This window comes from Pistacia vera, unplaced genomic scaffold (genome assembly GCF_008641045.1).
Source record: "Pistacia vera cultivar Batoury unplaced genomic scaffold, PisVer_v2 Contig216, whole genome shotgun sequence".
Classification (NCBI taxonomy): domain Eukaryota; kingdom Viridiplantae; phylum Streptophyta; class Magnoliopsida; order Sapindales; family Anacardiaceae; genus Pistacia; species Pistacia vera.
This window is the reverse complement of record NW_022196020.1, coordinates 308543-325390: the sequence shown is the minus strand read 5'-3', so window position 1 is coordinate 325390 and position 16848 is coordinate 308543. Positions and strand designations below refer to the sequence as shown.

At 34.9% G+C, this 16848-nt stretch overlaps 1 protein-coding gene across 1 annotated transcript; it reads right to left on the bottom strand.

The window, feature by feature from the left end:
- Window positions 1-15722: 15722 nt before the first annotated feature.
- LOC116129991 (probable LRR receptor-like serine/threonine-protein kinase At1g06840) lies at window positions 15723-16590 on the bottom strand. Its single transcript, XM_031415738.1, has 2 exons — window positions 16432-16590; window positions 15723-16346 (listed from the first exon to the last, which is right to left on the bottom strand). Exons 1-2 carry the CDS (start codon window positions 16570-16572, stop codon window positions 15996-15998), a joined length of 492 nt encoding a protein of 163 aa, XP_031271598.1. The 5' UTR covers window positions 16573-16590; the 3' UTR covers window positions 15723-15995.
- Between the last annotated feature and the right edge of the window lie 258 nt (window positions 16591-16848).

The window sequence follows — 16848 nt, the reverse complement described above, 5'->3', positions numbered from 1 at the left end:
TTCAGTTTTTTTCACTGCTACAATGGATATGGACATTTTATAAGTTTGCCTGCTACACAAACCACAAGAACATGAATTATTATGAAAAGGGCAGAGGGACGTATGGCGCGTGCTCTGAACGTGAATCATGAGTGGATCGTACTTTCATTATTTCAGACATTGGATGTCGAAAGTACAAGTGTTGGGGCGACGGGGGAGACAATTAACTTTTGTCTCAACGAGGCCAAATTACTGAATTGGGCTTCCTGGCGGCCATATAATACAACCATGATTAGCCCTCAAGTGATCAAGGTTGTATTTTTTTATCAGGGTTTTCAATGGAGTAAGTTTCAAGTACTCTATTAATTACGTTGAAAAAGGAAGAAATTGTCAAAGACCAATCCTTCAGATTTGGTTCCCAGCAAACATGATTTGAGTGAACCGCGATTATGTAAAGTTCAAAAGTAAATCTGTGCAACGAGACTCAAGTCTATTCAATTAGACTCCCATTGTAACAATCGCTACACATAAAGCAAGAATTTTCTTACTTCACTGTGATTTTTGCCATGTAATGGTGGATATGGGTGTAAAGACTTCTTTCATATTGGAGGAATAACAACTAATTCATTTTATAGCTAGAAAGATATGTTGTTACGAAAACGGGCAATAATTAGACAATCGACCACGGTGGGATTGGGTAGTATGTGTGCATAATTATAAATAATCAATTAGGAAAGAATTGGTGAATATGTAATGCAAGAACACAGAAGACTTTTAAAATGGTTCGGCGGGTTAGAACCAAGACTACGTCCACTATTATATTATTGCTTATGTTTGTTGTATACCCAAAGTGATTATAAGGAGGAAACATGTAATAACGAGCTAAGATTCTCTCTTGGTGATTTCCTATGCTTGTATGAATAATAATTGATCAATCCCCTAAAATAGAGGTGAGACCTCCCTTTTATATACACTGTCTAACAATGGTTGGAGGTTGGTATTATGGGGTGGATTACATGCATAATCCCTTATAATCAAGATCTGAATCAATTCTCGCTCATGCTTAAGTCTGAACACCTATACTTAGTATTGTTGAGCTTGTTGGAGAAGTCATATGCTATAGGAGCGACATGTGGGATGATTCTGACCGCTAGATCTCGGTAGGGTTTATAAACAGTTGGCATGAATCTGGCTATTGGAAAATCATGCACAACAAGATAAATGTTTGAAAATTGTAATTATTTTAGATGAAGACAAATAACATGATGAGATGAAGATTAGTAATAAGATAGAGACCAATTCCAATACATGTGAAGTATTGATATCGAAATGATAATAACTTTCTTTAGAAAATATCACGTACCAATTTAGGTTAGATCTAATAAACGTATTTTAAGAGAAGAACAATTCCATGAAACTTAATAAATCTGTATGGGATCGGATTGTTTTGTTCACAACACATTTTTTTCTTAGTCCAAGATAGTAACCCTTCTATAATCACCATTGGATGACCTAATAATAAAAGAATAAAGAGGTCCAATATGAGTTTCTGAGTTTAAGTATCTCCAAACACTAATAGGGATGGTCATTGAAGGGATTTACCTGGTCGTTCATTTCAGGGCCCCGAGGAATTAGTGATAATCCGTGGATTATACAGTTTTCATTAGACTTTTTATTCGGATTTCAGATACTTTCTGGTGCATTTTGACCTGAATTGTTGCTTAATTCTTTACAATTCGTGTTTCAGGTTAGAATGGGCATTTTTGAGCAAATGAGGACACAATTGGTTATTTGTGACTCAGAAGTTAGCGGATCTCAGAAGTTAAGTGAGTTCTGAAGCAGGATAAAGCACGATGAGGCTTGTTCCAAAGGGAGANAGTCGTCATGGATAGTTCATTTAAAAACCCCAAAAGATATTAAAACTCTCTGTTTTCTTCATAAAAAATATGCGACAGAGAAATTACAATAAAATAAGCAACAGTTGGCCCTTTTGTTTTCATATTCGTGTGAGAAATGAGAAGCTTTTGCTTCAGTTTTTTTTAACTGCTACAATGGATGTGGACTTTTTATAAGTTTACCTGCTACACAAACCACAAGAACATAAATTATTATGAAAAGAGGAGAGGGACGTATGGCGCGTGCTATGAACGTGAATCATGAGTGGATCGTACTTTCATTATTTCAGACATTGAATGTTGAAAGTACAAGTGTTGGGGCCAAGTGGGGAGACAATCAACTTTTGTCTCAACGAGACCAAATTACTGAATTGGCCTTCCTGGCGGTCATATGATACAACCACGATTAGCCCTCAAGTGATCAAGGTTGTATCTTTTTATCAGGGTTTTCAATGGAGTAAGTTTCAAGTACTCTATTAATTACGTTGAAAAAGGAAGAAATTGTCAAAGACCAATCCTTCATATTTGGTTCCCAGTAAACATGATTTGAGTGAACCGCGATTATGTAAAGTTCAAAAGTAAATTGTTGCAATGTAATGGTGGATATGGGTGTAAAGACTTCTTTTATATTGGAGGAATAACAACTAATTCATTTTATAGCTAGAAAGATATGTTGTTACGACAATGGGCAATAATTAGACAATCGACCACATTGAGATTGAATAGTATGTGTGTATAATTATAAATATTCAGTTATGAAAGAATTGGTGAATCTGTAATGCAAGAACACGAAGGATTTTTAAAATGGTTCAGCGGATTAGAACCAAAACTATGTCCACTATTACATTATTGCTTATGTTTGTTGTATACCCAAAGTGATTATAAGAAGGAAACACGTAATAACGAGCTAAGATTCTCTCTCGGTGATTTCCTATGCTTGTATGAATAATAATCGATCGATCGCCTAAAACGAAGGTGAGACCTCCCTTTTATATATACTGTCTGATAATGGTTAGAGGTTGATATTATGGGGTGGATTACATGCATAATCCCCTATAATCAAGATTTGAATGAATTTCCGCTCATACTTAATTCTGAACACCTATACTTAGTACTATTGAGCTTGTTGGAGAAGTCATCTGCTATAGGAGCGACACGCAGGATGATTCTAACCGCTAGATCTCGGTAGGGTTTATAAACAGTTGGCATGAATCTAGCTATTGGAAAATCATGCACAACAAGATAAATGTTTGAAAATTGTAATTATTTTAGATGAAGATAAATAACATGATGAGATGAAGATAGTAACATGGTAGAGACCAATTCCAATACATGTGAAGTATTGATATCGAAATGATAACAACTTTCTTGTGAAAATATCACGTACCAATTTAGATTAAGTCTAATAAACATTTTTTAAGTGAAGAATGATTCCATGAAACTTAATAAATCAGTATGGGATCGGATTGTTTTGTTCACAGCAACATTTTTTCTTAGTCCATGATAGTAACCCTTCTATAATCACCATTGGATGACCTAATGATAAAAGAATAAAGAGGTTCAATATAAATTTCTAAGTTTAAGTCTCTCTAGACACTAACATGGATGACCATTGAAGGGATTTACCTGGTCGTTCATTTCAAGGTCCCGAAGAATTAGTTAAACTGTACGTAAACTGGTCCGAACACTTAGATCATAAAATTAAAAATTAAAAATTAAAAAAATTAAAAAATTAAAAAAACCATTCTATGGTGGATACTGGTGCAAAGACTCCTTCCATATTGTTGGAAAAGCCACTAATTCACTTAATAACTGCATTGATAAACGTTTAGACCTTGTGATTATTTTAGATGAAGATTAACAAGACCGACACCTATAAATTTAAGTTTTGTTATTGAAAACTGAGGACTTTTATCAAACTGATGTCACAGTTTGATGAATTTATTTTTTAATGGGTGAAAATGAGAGATAACTAGGAGCTGTCAATGAAGTGCCTTCTACGAATTCATATGCAGCTATTTAGATATAAATTGACAATTTCCTTTCATAATTTATGCATATCCATTAATTATACATGTACCCAGTTGGCCAGTTTTTAAAACCTCCTGTTCTTGGTGCACATAAAGTCAACTCTACAGATTTTATAGCCACTCAAATGGTGGCCATTTATGGTGTGACTTTTCTGAAAAATGGTGTCATATAAATATTAATGTGCAATTATTTTTATATATTTTAAGTTTATTAATTTCATAAAAATTTTAAAAAAATTAAAAAATTAAAAAAAACACTCTCATCGACCTATACTTGTCAGATTCCAACAACCGTCACCGGTGGTAGTCAGAATCTATCACAACGGCTTATACCACAACCAAAACTGACCGGTAATTTATCGATCTGGCCTTTTCTGACCAAATCCACAGTGGATCTGGCCGAAAAAAGCCAGATCTGGTCGTCAATGATGGCCATAGCTTTGGCCATTGCTGCCGGGCAAAGATGGGCTTTTACGGCTGTCGACAGCCACATCTAGTCATAGATCTGGCTGGAAAAGGTCATATCGACGCCATACCTGCCAAATTCGACCAGTATGTGTCATTACGTAATTTTTCTGCTAGATTCCAACGGTGGTGGCCGGAATCTAGCACTGCGGGTGGTGAGATGTTTTTGTCATTTTACAAAATTTTTATATATTAGGGTGTTTAGTTAAATTAGCAAACCTAGGGGGTTTTTTTAATAAATTTTTAAATTTTACCTCGTAATACTCCCCTATTCAACTACTCAATATTATTCCTAAAATCCTATCTAAAATAATAAAATAAACGGACCCTCAATATTTTATATCCTACGAATAAATTAATTCACAAGTATTTTTTTAATCATGACTTTATTCTTTTATTTTTTTTTTAAAAATGGTGTGGATTGAGGATTTCTGTAGAGCACCTTTGCCATTTCAGTGTCATTCAAATTGTCAAGGGATACTTTTATCATTTCATATACAAGATATATAGGAAACAATAAATGAAAATGTGATAGAAATGACTCATGATAAGTTGTACACATACTATGTAATTGACTTCGGAGTCAATGAAGAGGAAGCTGTAAGAATTATGTGGATGTAAGAATTGAGAGAACACCATTTAATTAGGAGTAATGATATTATTTTTTATTATATTACTATATTCTTTGTAAATAATATGTTTATAATAATATTTAAGGAACGTAAAATATGGTTAAGATAGTTCACAAATGAACACTTTATTTAGCTAACACAAAAAGTAAAGTATTTTTTAAATTAGACCATAACATAAATCCAACGAAATAATTATCTCAATGTTTTGTAGTCTACAAAATAAATTAGTTCACAAGTATTTTTTTTAATTACCTGTGTTTTTGTTTATTGAAGAATCTTCATTAATTTGTCCATGGTTGATGGTTATGTTGTTCGTGAGATGGGGTGATTTTCTTTTGATTATTTAAGCTGGGATTTTTTGGATTTTTTGTTGTTGCATAGTTATGTTGGTTTACTGTTGGTATAGTGTTATTAAATTGATGAGAAATTGAGCTGTTGTCAATTACGAAGAAAGCCTAAAAAATTCAATAAAGAACCAAAAGAATACGAGAGAAATGTGATGCGATTAGAAGATGGGAATGATACCCCATTCCTGAAGACTGAAGTTACAGAAAAAAGATTAAAAAAAAGAATGAAACCTACCAACCATAACAATTGATCTTGATTGATTGATATTTGACACAAACCCTTCAATTGAATAAGACAGATTAGAGTAGGTTCCAAGGAATAAACCCAAATTGATCTTCTTATTGGAGATAAGATTTTATAATTTTTTTAATGATAATAAGAACCCCAGTTTTCGACTACCACAGTAAGTATGGGTTGGTAGAAATATTTTTATTAATTTTTAAATTTTTTTAAAAAGTATTTATAAAATTAATAAATTTAAAAGGTCTAAAAATAATTAAAAAATATAATAATATTTTTTAAATAATGTATCAAATAATATTTGAGAAGTGAGTAGGAGAGTAAGTAAGACTAGTATTACTCGAATAAATAATAGGACAGCAGTGAATTTCAACAACCTTTATAATTTCAATGACCCACCATGTTCCTTGCCGAATTAAAGAGACAAACAACCTATATAATTTGAAGTGTTCAATGTACAAAAGGGTCAAGGTCTTGAGATATTTTCTTTTTAATTATCAAATTTTATGAATGTTGACAGCGCGTTCAATGGATAAAAAATTTACTTATTATATATTATTAAAATTCATAATAAATCCTATCAATAAATATCTCAGGGTGTGCTTGGATCTATATTCTTACTCATATTCCCCATCCTACTCCCCAAATATTGTTTGGCATATTATTTAAGAAATATTATTATTTTTTAATTATTTTTAGACCCTTTAAGTTTATTAATTTCATAAATACCTCTAAGAAAAAGGTTAAAAATTAACAAAAACACCTCTACCAACCCATACTTACCAGATTCCGATAACCACCGTTGGTGGTAGTTAGAATATGTCACAACGGTATATACCACGAATGAAATTGGCCAGTAATTCACTGATCTGGCCTTTTCCGACCCGATCCACAGTGGATCTGGCTAAAAAAGGCCAGATATGGCTGTCGTTGACTAACAACGACGGCCATATCTTTGGCTGTCACTGACGGCCAAAGATGGACTTTTACGGCTGTCGACGGCCACATCTGGCCATAGATCTGGCCAGAAAAGGCCATATCGACACTATACATGCCAAATCCGATCGGTATGTGTCGTTATGCAATTTTTCGGTTAGATTTCGGTACCATTGCCGAAATCTGGCACTACAGGTGGTGGGGGTGTTTTTGTCATTTTACAAAATTTTTATATATTGGAGTGTTTAGTTAAATTAGCAAACTTAAAGGGTTTGTTTATAAATTTTTAAATTTTACCTCGTAATACTCTTCTATTCAACTACCTAATATTATTCCCAAAATCTTTTCCAAAATAATAAAACAAACGGACCCTCAATGTCTTATATCCTACGAATAAATTAATTCACAAATATTTTTTTTAATCATGACTTTAATCTTTTATTTATTTAAAAATGGTGTGGATTGAGGATTTTTGTAGAGCGCCTTTGCCATTTCAATGTCAATCAAATTGTCAAGGGATACTGTTGTCATTTCATATACAAGATGTAGATGCAAAAAAATCTACCATCATGAAAATAAGGTTTGATCTCGTGAGGTTGAGGCTACTGACAATCCGCTAGACCTGCACACATGAAAGGACAGGCGTGAAGCTTCCGGAAAACATTGGGGTGGTGTTTGTTGTAGGCACTCCGACACTCAAGTTAGCAAGACTGAAAGAGATTATTTGATAAGAATTAAGGAGATAAAGAGTTACCAAGAGTCTTGTCGGGTGCGAGGACTACGTCGGAGGCATCGGGTTCTTGGGAGCAAGAACTTTAAGGGTAAATAGATTGTTTTGAGTATTGTAGATTAACTATGGGAGATTACATACTTAATGAGAGGGCAAGCCTTTATTTTTATAGTGAACCCAAAGGGTTGGAATCCTAGTAGGACAGTGAGTCCTCTTTTTTGGAAGATAATCCATATCAAGAAAAAAATATGATTTCTTGACCTTATCAGATTAAGTTTAATAGTTTAAATAACATTTGGAATCTTAGTGGGACACTAAATCTTATTTTGGGAGATAATCCCTAGCATGAAAGAGTGTAATAACTTCTTTCTACTCAAATGCTCATAAAAATACATTTAATAAAAATACATGTATATTAACAAAAAATAGTTGGGCCCAAATTTTTCTTTACAAATGGCATACATCATTTACATAATACAAAATATCATGTACAAAACTATCAAAATGGTGGACACTGTAACCATTTCTCTCCACTTACAGACGTCCATCTGACTGCATCCTCACCTATTTCCTGCAAAAATATAAAAAACAACGGGATGAGTATAAACAATGTTCAATAAGTAAATCCTTTACTTCGCCATCCCTGTGCTTCATTTCTTAGTTCTTTCCTTACTTTACTCTTTTTCTCCTTTCTCTCTCTCTTTGTTCTTTCTATTTTCTTTTTCTTCTTATTCTTTCTATTTTCTTTCTCTGTCTCTTTTTTTTTTCACAACTCTCTTCTACTAATTCTCTCTCTCTGTTCTTTCTTTCTTTCCGTTCTTTCTTTCTCTCTCTCTTCTACTAATTCTCATAACTCATGATAGAAATCATGATAACATGCATAAATGCAATGCACATGCAAAGATGCATAGATATGCATTTTCTTTCTTTTCTTCTGTTTTCTTATTCTGTTTTCTATGCTTGCTTTTTATGCATTTCTTTTCTTTCTATTCTCTTCTTTTTCTTTTCTTTCTCATGCTTTCTTATTTTTTCTCATTCTTATTCTTTCTCTTTCTATGCCGATTGGACTCGGTTATGCATGGATTCGGAACCCTTGGCCATGTGAGTGTATTCTATCTCTAGGATATAACTCTCATCTGCATGCACTCTCACGGGCTATATCAATTCTTCTTTTCATTCTCAGGCCGCTCACTGAAAGCGGCATGTATGCGGGGAAAATTCTGCTCATCACTCACGGGTTCCCCATCGCAAAACATATTCTTTTCTCTTCTTTAGCACTTTTCTTTCTTTTATTCTCTAGTGCTTATTCTTTCTTTCTCTTTACTCTTAGAGTGCTTTATTATTTCTTTCTTTAATCTTTCTCAAGTTATTTCATATATGCATGTGGATGGCTCATGCTTATAATTCTTTCTTAGATGCACTCATGAAATGCAAATATGTAATGTTGCATGAAATTAAAGTTCTCTACTCATACTCATGCTTCTCTTAGGCATTTCATCAAACAATAAATGTACATACACAAACTCTACTTCTCTCTTTAACCATCCAAAATGGGTGTAGAACTCCCTTGTATCATCAAAATCCCTGTCAAGGAAAAACACTCCCAAAAGTTTACTCAAACTCTTCCAACTCCAACCAAACTTCAATCCATCATCATACAATCAAAAGCACTTCTCATAACTCAAATATATCCAACATTAAGCATAAGTAAGCACCCATCTCGTCTCAATTTCTCAACAATCATAACATATACATACATAAAGAAATCTCTACTCAATTGATTTCTTAAACCTTAACTTGGGTTGGATTTATTTACCTTATACTTGAATAGTCCTCACTAAGGCTCTCTACACTTGTTGGACTCAAACTTTCTCTTTATTTCCTAAGCATAAACTTAGTAAGTATTCAACTCTTACCCTAAGCATAAACTTAGTAAGTATTCAACTCTTACACAAATAAATTTCATATCTAGAGCAAGGATTCTACCTCTTATTGCTTAGGATCAACTTCTTATCAATTTCCAACCAAAAGCCTTAAAAAATACTTGGAAGGTTGAGTGAAGAGTTGAGAGAAAATGAAGGATGGAAGAAGCAGTGGAAGAAGAGAAATGAAAGGGTTTATAAGACTAAACTCTTATTATCTCATATTATAAGCACTCTTTCCCATTTTGCCCTCACACTTTCTTAAAAATTCCATCTTTGACCTTTAATTCTTAGCACTCACACCCTCAACTCCAATGTATTCTCCATGAAATTTTCTTACATTTCACTCCCTACTTTTCCTGCTAATTAGGGGTAGAATGGTCACTTTGCCCCTATGAAAAATTCTCTAGAAACATCGCCAAACATTTCAGTCGGCTCTTTGCCGCAGTGAAGGCTTTTTCTTCGCCCCGGCGAAAAATTCTAAAACTTGCGGTGCCATGGTGAAGATTCTTCTTCGCCCCGGCAAATTCTGTAACTCAAATTTTCGCCAACTTTTTACCAATTTCAAGGCAACCACTCAACCTAACCAAGATACTAATTCAACTAAGGACCAACCAAACAATATTAACAACATACAAGCTTAATTAAGGGCAAACCGATCAACATATAGGCAATACAACATACTTTAGCTACGTACCTCATGTGGGCGTTACAAAGAGAGATGATTTCTTGACCTTATCAAATTAAGTTTAATAACTTAAATAAGATTTGGAATCTTGGTAGGACACTAAGAATTATTTTTGGGACATAATCCCTATTGTGAAAGAGATATGATTTCTTGACCTTATCAGATCAAGTTTGATAGTTTGAGTAAGATTTGGAATGTTAGTAGAAGAGGAAATAGCATGGGATTTTGATTTCCTATTTATAGACTGTTGTAGGCTAATGGGCTAAAACCTCAGTTTAGCTTAACTTATAGGATAGTCCAACTCATAGAGTGGGTAGTTCACAAGGTGATTTTAAGCGTCGGCCCAATCGGGATTGGGTTGAGGCCTTGGGCAGTGACATGTTTATTTTGTTATTGGGTCTCCTTAAGCCTAAGACGATTCTTGGCCTTAACAGTTAGCCCCCCACTCTCTAAGTTAAAAAGTATTTAGCTTAGAGAGTTGATTTAATCAAATGAGTGCAGACTGAGTGGATTAGTGATAGCAGCTCGTTAGGTCGGATAGATCGTTGTGTGGATTCGGTCGATGACTTGTCGATTTGAGATGCAAGTCCTTCAATCGGTCTGGGTTGACTGAATGTGTAAATCTATAAATCGGTTTGGGTCGATCGAAGGTGTCTACTTATGAATCGGTCTGGGCTGATCGAAAGTGTAAACTTGTGAATCAGTTTAGGATCGAAGGTGTAAACTTGTGAATTTGTCTAGGCCGATCGAAGGTGTAAACTCATGAATCGGTCTGAGTTGATCGTAGGTGTAAACTCATGAATTGGTCCGGGTCGATTGAAGGTGTAAACTCATGAATCGGTCTGAGCCGATTGAAGGTGTAAACTCATGAATCGGTCTAGGCCGATTGAAGGTGTAGACTCATGAGCCGGTCTGGGCTGATCGAAGGTGTAAACTTATGAATTGGTCTGCACCAATCAAAGGTGTAAACTCATGAATTGGTCTATGCCGATCAAAGGTGTAAACTCATGAATCAGTCTGGGCCGATCGAAGGTGTAAACTCATGAATCGGTTTGAACTGATCGAAGGTGAAAACTCATGAATCGGTCTGGGCTGATCGAATGAATCGGTCTAAGCCAATCAAAGGTGTAAACTCATGAATCGGTCTGGGCTAATCGAAGTTGTAAACTTATGAATCGGTCTGAGTCGATTGAAGGTGTAAACTCATGAATCGGTCTGATCCAATTGAAGGTATAAGCTCATGAATCGGTCTGAGCCGATCGAAGGTGTAAACTCATGAATTGGTTTGGCCGATCGAAGGTGTAAATGCCAAGTGAAGCTTGTATGGAGCTTACAGTCGAGTCGGCGTAACCGACTTTGTAGTTGAAAACATTTGATTGAAGCTGGAGTAGTGACATGCATGTTTTAAGCAAATAGCCGAATGGAGAGTCAATATGCATGATGTGCATGTGTTATGGACTGAATGAAGAGTGAGCTAAATGGAAAAATGGGCTGCATGTATTTAAGTAATGGGTTGAATAGAGAAAGATTTAACCAAATAGAGTGGTAGTTAAAAGGAGATAATGACACATACCTTTCCCCTTCAAGTGTTGCCGCCGATGCTTGTTGGACCGAGTGGAGAGAGGGGTGTTACTTTCTATGTCAAAGCTGAACCAGTTGAAGTTGAGTGGGCACGTGATTCACTTTTGGACTGAACCGAATGGGCACGTTGATATTGTATGTGCAGACCCAAATATCATTGAGTGGACTACTCATGTTGTTTAGTGGTGCTGAGTTGCAATGGGGAGTGGAAAGTTTGCAAACAATAGGGAGCGTGAGGGCTTTTGTGATAGGTGTGCTGGAGATTGTGATGTGAAGGTGGTTTGAGTTGATATGTATTGGTTGGGAAGGGGCGATGGTTCGAGTTTGGAGTTTTGTAATACGGTGAGGTAAGAAGATTAGGCGAGAGTGGGGCGTCGTCACTTAAGCAGATTTTGTTTGGGGGGTTTCTCTTCGTGTTTAGTATATGACTTTGGGTGTTTTAAGAGGATTACTGCTGTGTTTTTAGGATTTAACTGTGTGATTAGAGAAGTTGTTAGGGCGATTTTAGGAGAACAGGTGGACGGGTTTTGGGTTTCAAAGTGGTGGAAAATCTTTGTGAAGTTGAATTGGGATTGGATCAAGGTTGGTTGAGTTTGAGTTACCTTCTAATGGAATGGAGGTCTTGGAGATGCTGGTATATTGCGGCATCTCTTGAATGAACAAATTGACCGGTTTTATGGCGGGTGATGCATTGCAAAGCTCTAATGATGGTGGCGGACCACCTGGTGGTTTGATGATTGAAGTGAAAAGGCGCGTGTAGAGAGATTAGAGACAGAAACTATTGCCTTATCTAAACAGAGTATTAGAAAAGAGAGATTGTTGAAGCAAAGTCAATAAATCAAGTGGTTTAGGAACACCACTTTAAACCTTGACACATTATTATTCTATTATTAATTTAGAACAATAATATGAGCTTCAAGGTCTTATACTACCCGCTAAATGGATATAATATAAAATAAATTACGATATGTCGAATAGATATAATATGGCATGTGAATAGATAAAACAAACGAAGAAAAATAAAGAAAAAAATTCTTATCGAGATGGGATTTTCTGATTAACATTGTCAGTCAAAAAGAGTCCTGTGTTGCCTCCCATGTTGTAAGTTGTCGTTGACAGATGATTGTCAGGGCCCCACGGTGGGCGCCGAACTGTAGATGCAAAAAATCTACCGTTATGAAAATAGGGTCTGATCCCGTGAGGTTGAGGCCACTGACAATCCGCTAGACCTGCACACATGAAAGGATAGGCGTGAAGCTTCCAGAAAACACTGAGATGGTGTTTGCTCGCTCAAGTCAGCAAGGCCGAAAGAGATTATTTGATAAAAATTAAGGAGATGAAGAATTATCAGGAGTCTTGTCGGGAGCTAGGACTACGGTAGAGGCTTCGGGTTCTTGAGAACAAGAACTTTAAGGGCAAATAGATGGTTTTGAGTAGTGTAGATTGATTATGGGAGATTATATACTGAATGAGAGGGCAAATCTGAGAATTAATTAATTTTGACTACTATAATTATAAATCGAACCATAATTATATTTCATTTTTTAAAGACATGGCCAAGATTAAGTTACAATTGATAATATAGTTGTCAATGAAATTTAAACAGCAATATATTATATTGGGTTAAGAACGTAAAACATGGTTAAGAACCCCAATTCAAAATCGAAAATGAGAGATCGTTCGCAATTCAGGAGAAATGGAAACCCAAAACCCAAAAAAACATCAATTACCAAGAAAGCCTAAAAAATTCAATAAAAAATCAAAAGAATACGAGAGAAAATTACAGAAAAAGATTAAAAAATAATGAAACTTACCAACCGAAACAAAGGATCTTGATTGATTGATAGTTGACACAGACCCTTTAATTGACTAAGACAAGAGTATAGTAGGTTCCAAGGAATAAGCCCAAATTGATCTTGCAGCAGATAAAGTTTTATCATTTTTTTAATGATAATAAGAACAGGAAGTGAAAAAGGGGGTAGAATTGATTTTAAAAAAATTAATAATATGATAAATTATGGCACATTGTTTTCAGGAAAGGATCTAAAAACCACCAAACTCAATACTACTTTTCGCGCTACAGCCTACAAGTACAAATATAACAAAGCGGTTTTCAGACAGGACATAAAAGACTTTAGAAAGTCAACAGAAGTTCAGTCGGTGGACCGTTTTGCCCTCTACATTTTTGTTTATTGTAAATTAATATTATTAATAGGATTTCCTTTTTTTTTTTTTTTTTAAATCTCAATTTGAAAACAAAGTTTTTAAATTATTGGTAATAAAAGGGGTGAGCATGGATAGTGGGTAGAACCAGAACCAGAATCGGAACCGGAATCGGAACCTACTTAGAACCGACACGATGCAGGTAGATTCCGATTCCAATTTTGTTAGAATCAACACCGTGCGGTTTCGGTTCCTACATATTTCAGAATTGGAATTGGAACTTGGGAAAAGAACTTGAAGTGGACACCTTGCTTGGAACCTGTTTGTGTTTTGGTTTTAATTAAGAAATTTTATGTAAATTATGATGAATTGATTGAATTAAAGTGTTGTCTAGAGATTAGAGGATTTATGAGTCACATTGGACATAAATGAATGAGTAATCAAAAGTTGAAAACTACTAAATGTAGGTTTTCTTAATTTGTTAGTGGTGTATTTATAATCTTTTAAGGTATTTTTGTCATTTTTTAAACTAATAGGAGGTAATTGATTTTTTACATGATACTTTGGGTAAGGAATCGGAGTCTACATTTTAGGTTCCGATTCTTTGAATTTAAGAACCGGAACTTGTTGGTTCCGATTTCGATTTCTTTTTTTGGGAACCTGCACTGTGTAGTTTTGGTTCCGACTCCCTTGAAAAAATGCACTGGACCCAGAACTGCTCACCCCTAATTGATATTTGATAAAGATCAATTTATTTTTATCCAATTTTTTGATTTTTTTATCTTTTATCAATAGCTAAGATATAATATAAGATTCTTTAAGATCTTTTTTATATTTTCTATTTTTGGGTATTTTATTTTATTTTTGTGTATTCATTATTATTATGATCATATTATATTTGGGCCAACTTACATGCGACTAATTCTCGGGGGAGATGCAAAAGAAGTAGGTAACTAGCACTTGTCCTACCACACTCAAACTATCCATCGCTGACATATATACAACTAAATGAAAAACATAAAATGATAATTAAATATGTAATATACACTATCGTCGTCTAACAATTTCATGACGTAGGACAAATGTAAATTCTAATACCCCCTTGTCGTAACGGGAAGCGTAATGCGAGATAAATGCTAATTCTCTCTCATGTATAGTGTGCAGAAAATTAAATAGGTCAATCATGTGTTACATATTGGGTTAAAGTCTAAACCTAAGGGTCCATTTGTTTTTTTATTTTGGATAGGATTTTAGAAATAATATTGGGTAGTTGAATAGGGTAAGTATTACGAGATAAGATTCAAAATTCACAAAAAAACCCCTTAGGTATGCTAATTTAACTAAAAACCCCAATATATAAAAATTTTGTAAAATGACAAAAACACCCCCATCTACCCACAGTGCCAGATTTTGGCCACCACCGTTAGAATCCAGCCAAAAAATAGCGTTATGATGTAGACCGGTCGGATCTGGCCGGTCGTGCGTCGATGTGGCATTTTTCGACGAGATCCACCACTGATCTAGCTAGAAAAGGCTAGATTTGGCATTCGATGGCCGCAAAAGGTTAGATTTGGTCGTCAGCGATGACCAAAGATATAGCCGTTGTTATCGGTCAACAATTTCTTTGGTCGTCAGATCTGACCTTTTTCAACCAGATCTAATGTGGATCTAACCAGAAAAGACCAAATCGATGAATTATCGGCCATTTCCGATTGTTTCTATGCCGTTGTGACAGATTCCGACAACAAGAGGCAGTGGTTGTCGGAATTTGACAATTATGGATGGGTGAGGGTATTTTTATTAATTTTTAAACTTTTTTCTAGGGGGTTTTAATTAAATTAATAAACTTAAAGGGTTTAAAAGTAATTAAAAATAAAATAGTATTTCTCAAATAATAAAATAAACAAGTATTTTGAGAATAAGATTGAGAATATGGATGAAAATAATAAAACAAATGGAGCCTTAATATGTTTTACATCCAATATTATGCGTAGAACTCATTCTTAAAAGCTCAAAAAAAAAAAAAAAAAAAAAACAAACAAACAAACAAACCGAGTATTCAAAGAAAAAATATACACTATATATAAGACAAAAGCAAATTTCTACTAAAACGATCATTCAAATAAAAAATATACACTACAATATGGTCTAAGAAATTTAGTATGATTCATTCCTTCGAAGTTCATTTAACTCTTGTGTAGAGTTCAGTACTCAAGAAACATAACTAAGCCTGCAAAAAACTCTAATGAATGTACACTGTTTCACTAATATGTATAACTATTTCATTCACAGGATGGAATTTTAATGGACAATATCCATGTTACGTATTCCTCATACTATAACTACTACTGCACATGAAACCATATTAAAACTCCTTTGCAGGGTGTTAACGAGGTGGGATGATGGGAATGACATCACTCACAAGGTCACTGCCTGATACATAAGATGAAAAATATTGATCCCTCGTCATGAACGATGAAGAAGCTGGTGCTGATGTTGATTTGCTGCCAGAATGCATGGAGGTGGATTCAGAAAATGTGGCATCAGTTTCTGGCATCATCTTCAGTATGGTTTCTAGCTCCCTCACTACATCTGACATGGATGGCCGTTGTTCTGTCTTGTCATGGCAACAAGTGAGGGCCAAAGCTACAAACCTTTCGATGCATTCAGATGGGTAAGAACCCATTCTATTGTCTATGATGGAGAACATCAAGCCCGATTCACGAGCTACATTCACCTGGATATAGGTTTCGTTTTCTCGTAAGAAAGGTATGCAACAGGGAATAGATATTCAGGAAAGAGTTCTCTGTGTTAAAAAGTACCTCGCGAACTATGTTTTTTCCATGTGATATTGGTTGCATACCCGTCAAGAGCTCCAGGAGTACAACTCCGAGGCTATAAACATCACTTTTATCTGTCAACTTGTGAGTTAGAAAATATTCTGGATCGAGGTAGCCCTGCATGTATAAGATCAATAAATATGTAACTTGAGGCAGGGAGGTGAGTTTATCGCTCTTTCCTTCCAAGACTAATTCCCAGTACTGTTCTTTCTAAATCCAAGTAAGAGGTCATCTACTAGATTTAACAATCAAGGTCTTTTAAAAATATTAGATCTAAAGGCCAAACAACATGCATAATTATCAGTAGAAAATGTAAAAAACGTGCAAAAGGTGAACAGTATTCAGTAGCACTTACAATTTTATAAGCTGGAAAAGTTTCCTAAGTGGCTGGAATTTCTG

Bases quoted from the DNA above. Each gene is read 5' to 3' on its own strand.
- LOC116129991 (XM_031415738.1), bottom strand. From the start codon at position 16,572: ATGCAGGGCTACCTCGATCCAGAATATTTTCTAACTCACAAGTTGACA. The intron at 16,347-16,431 runs GTACTTTTTAAC...ACCTATATCCAG, and splicing joins GAAAAAACATAGTTCGCGAG to GTGAATGTAGCTCGTGAATC.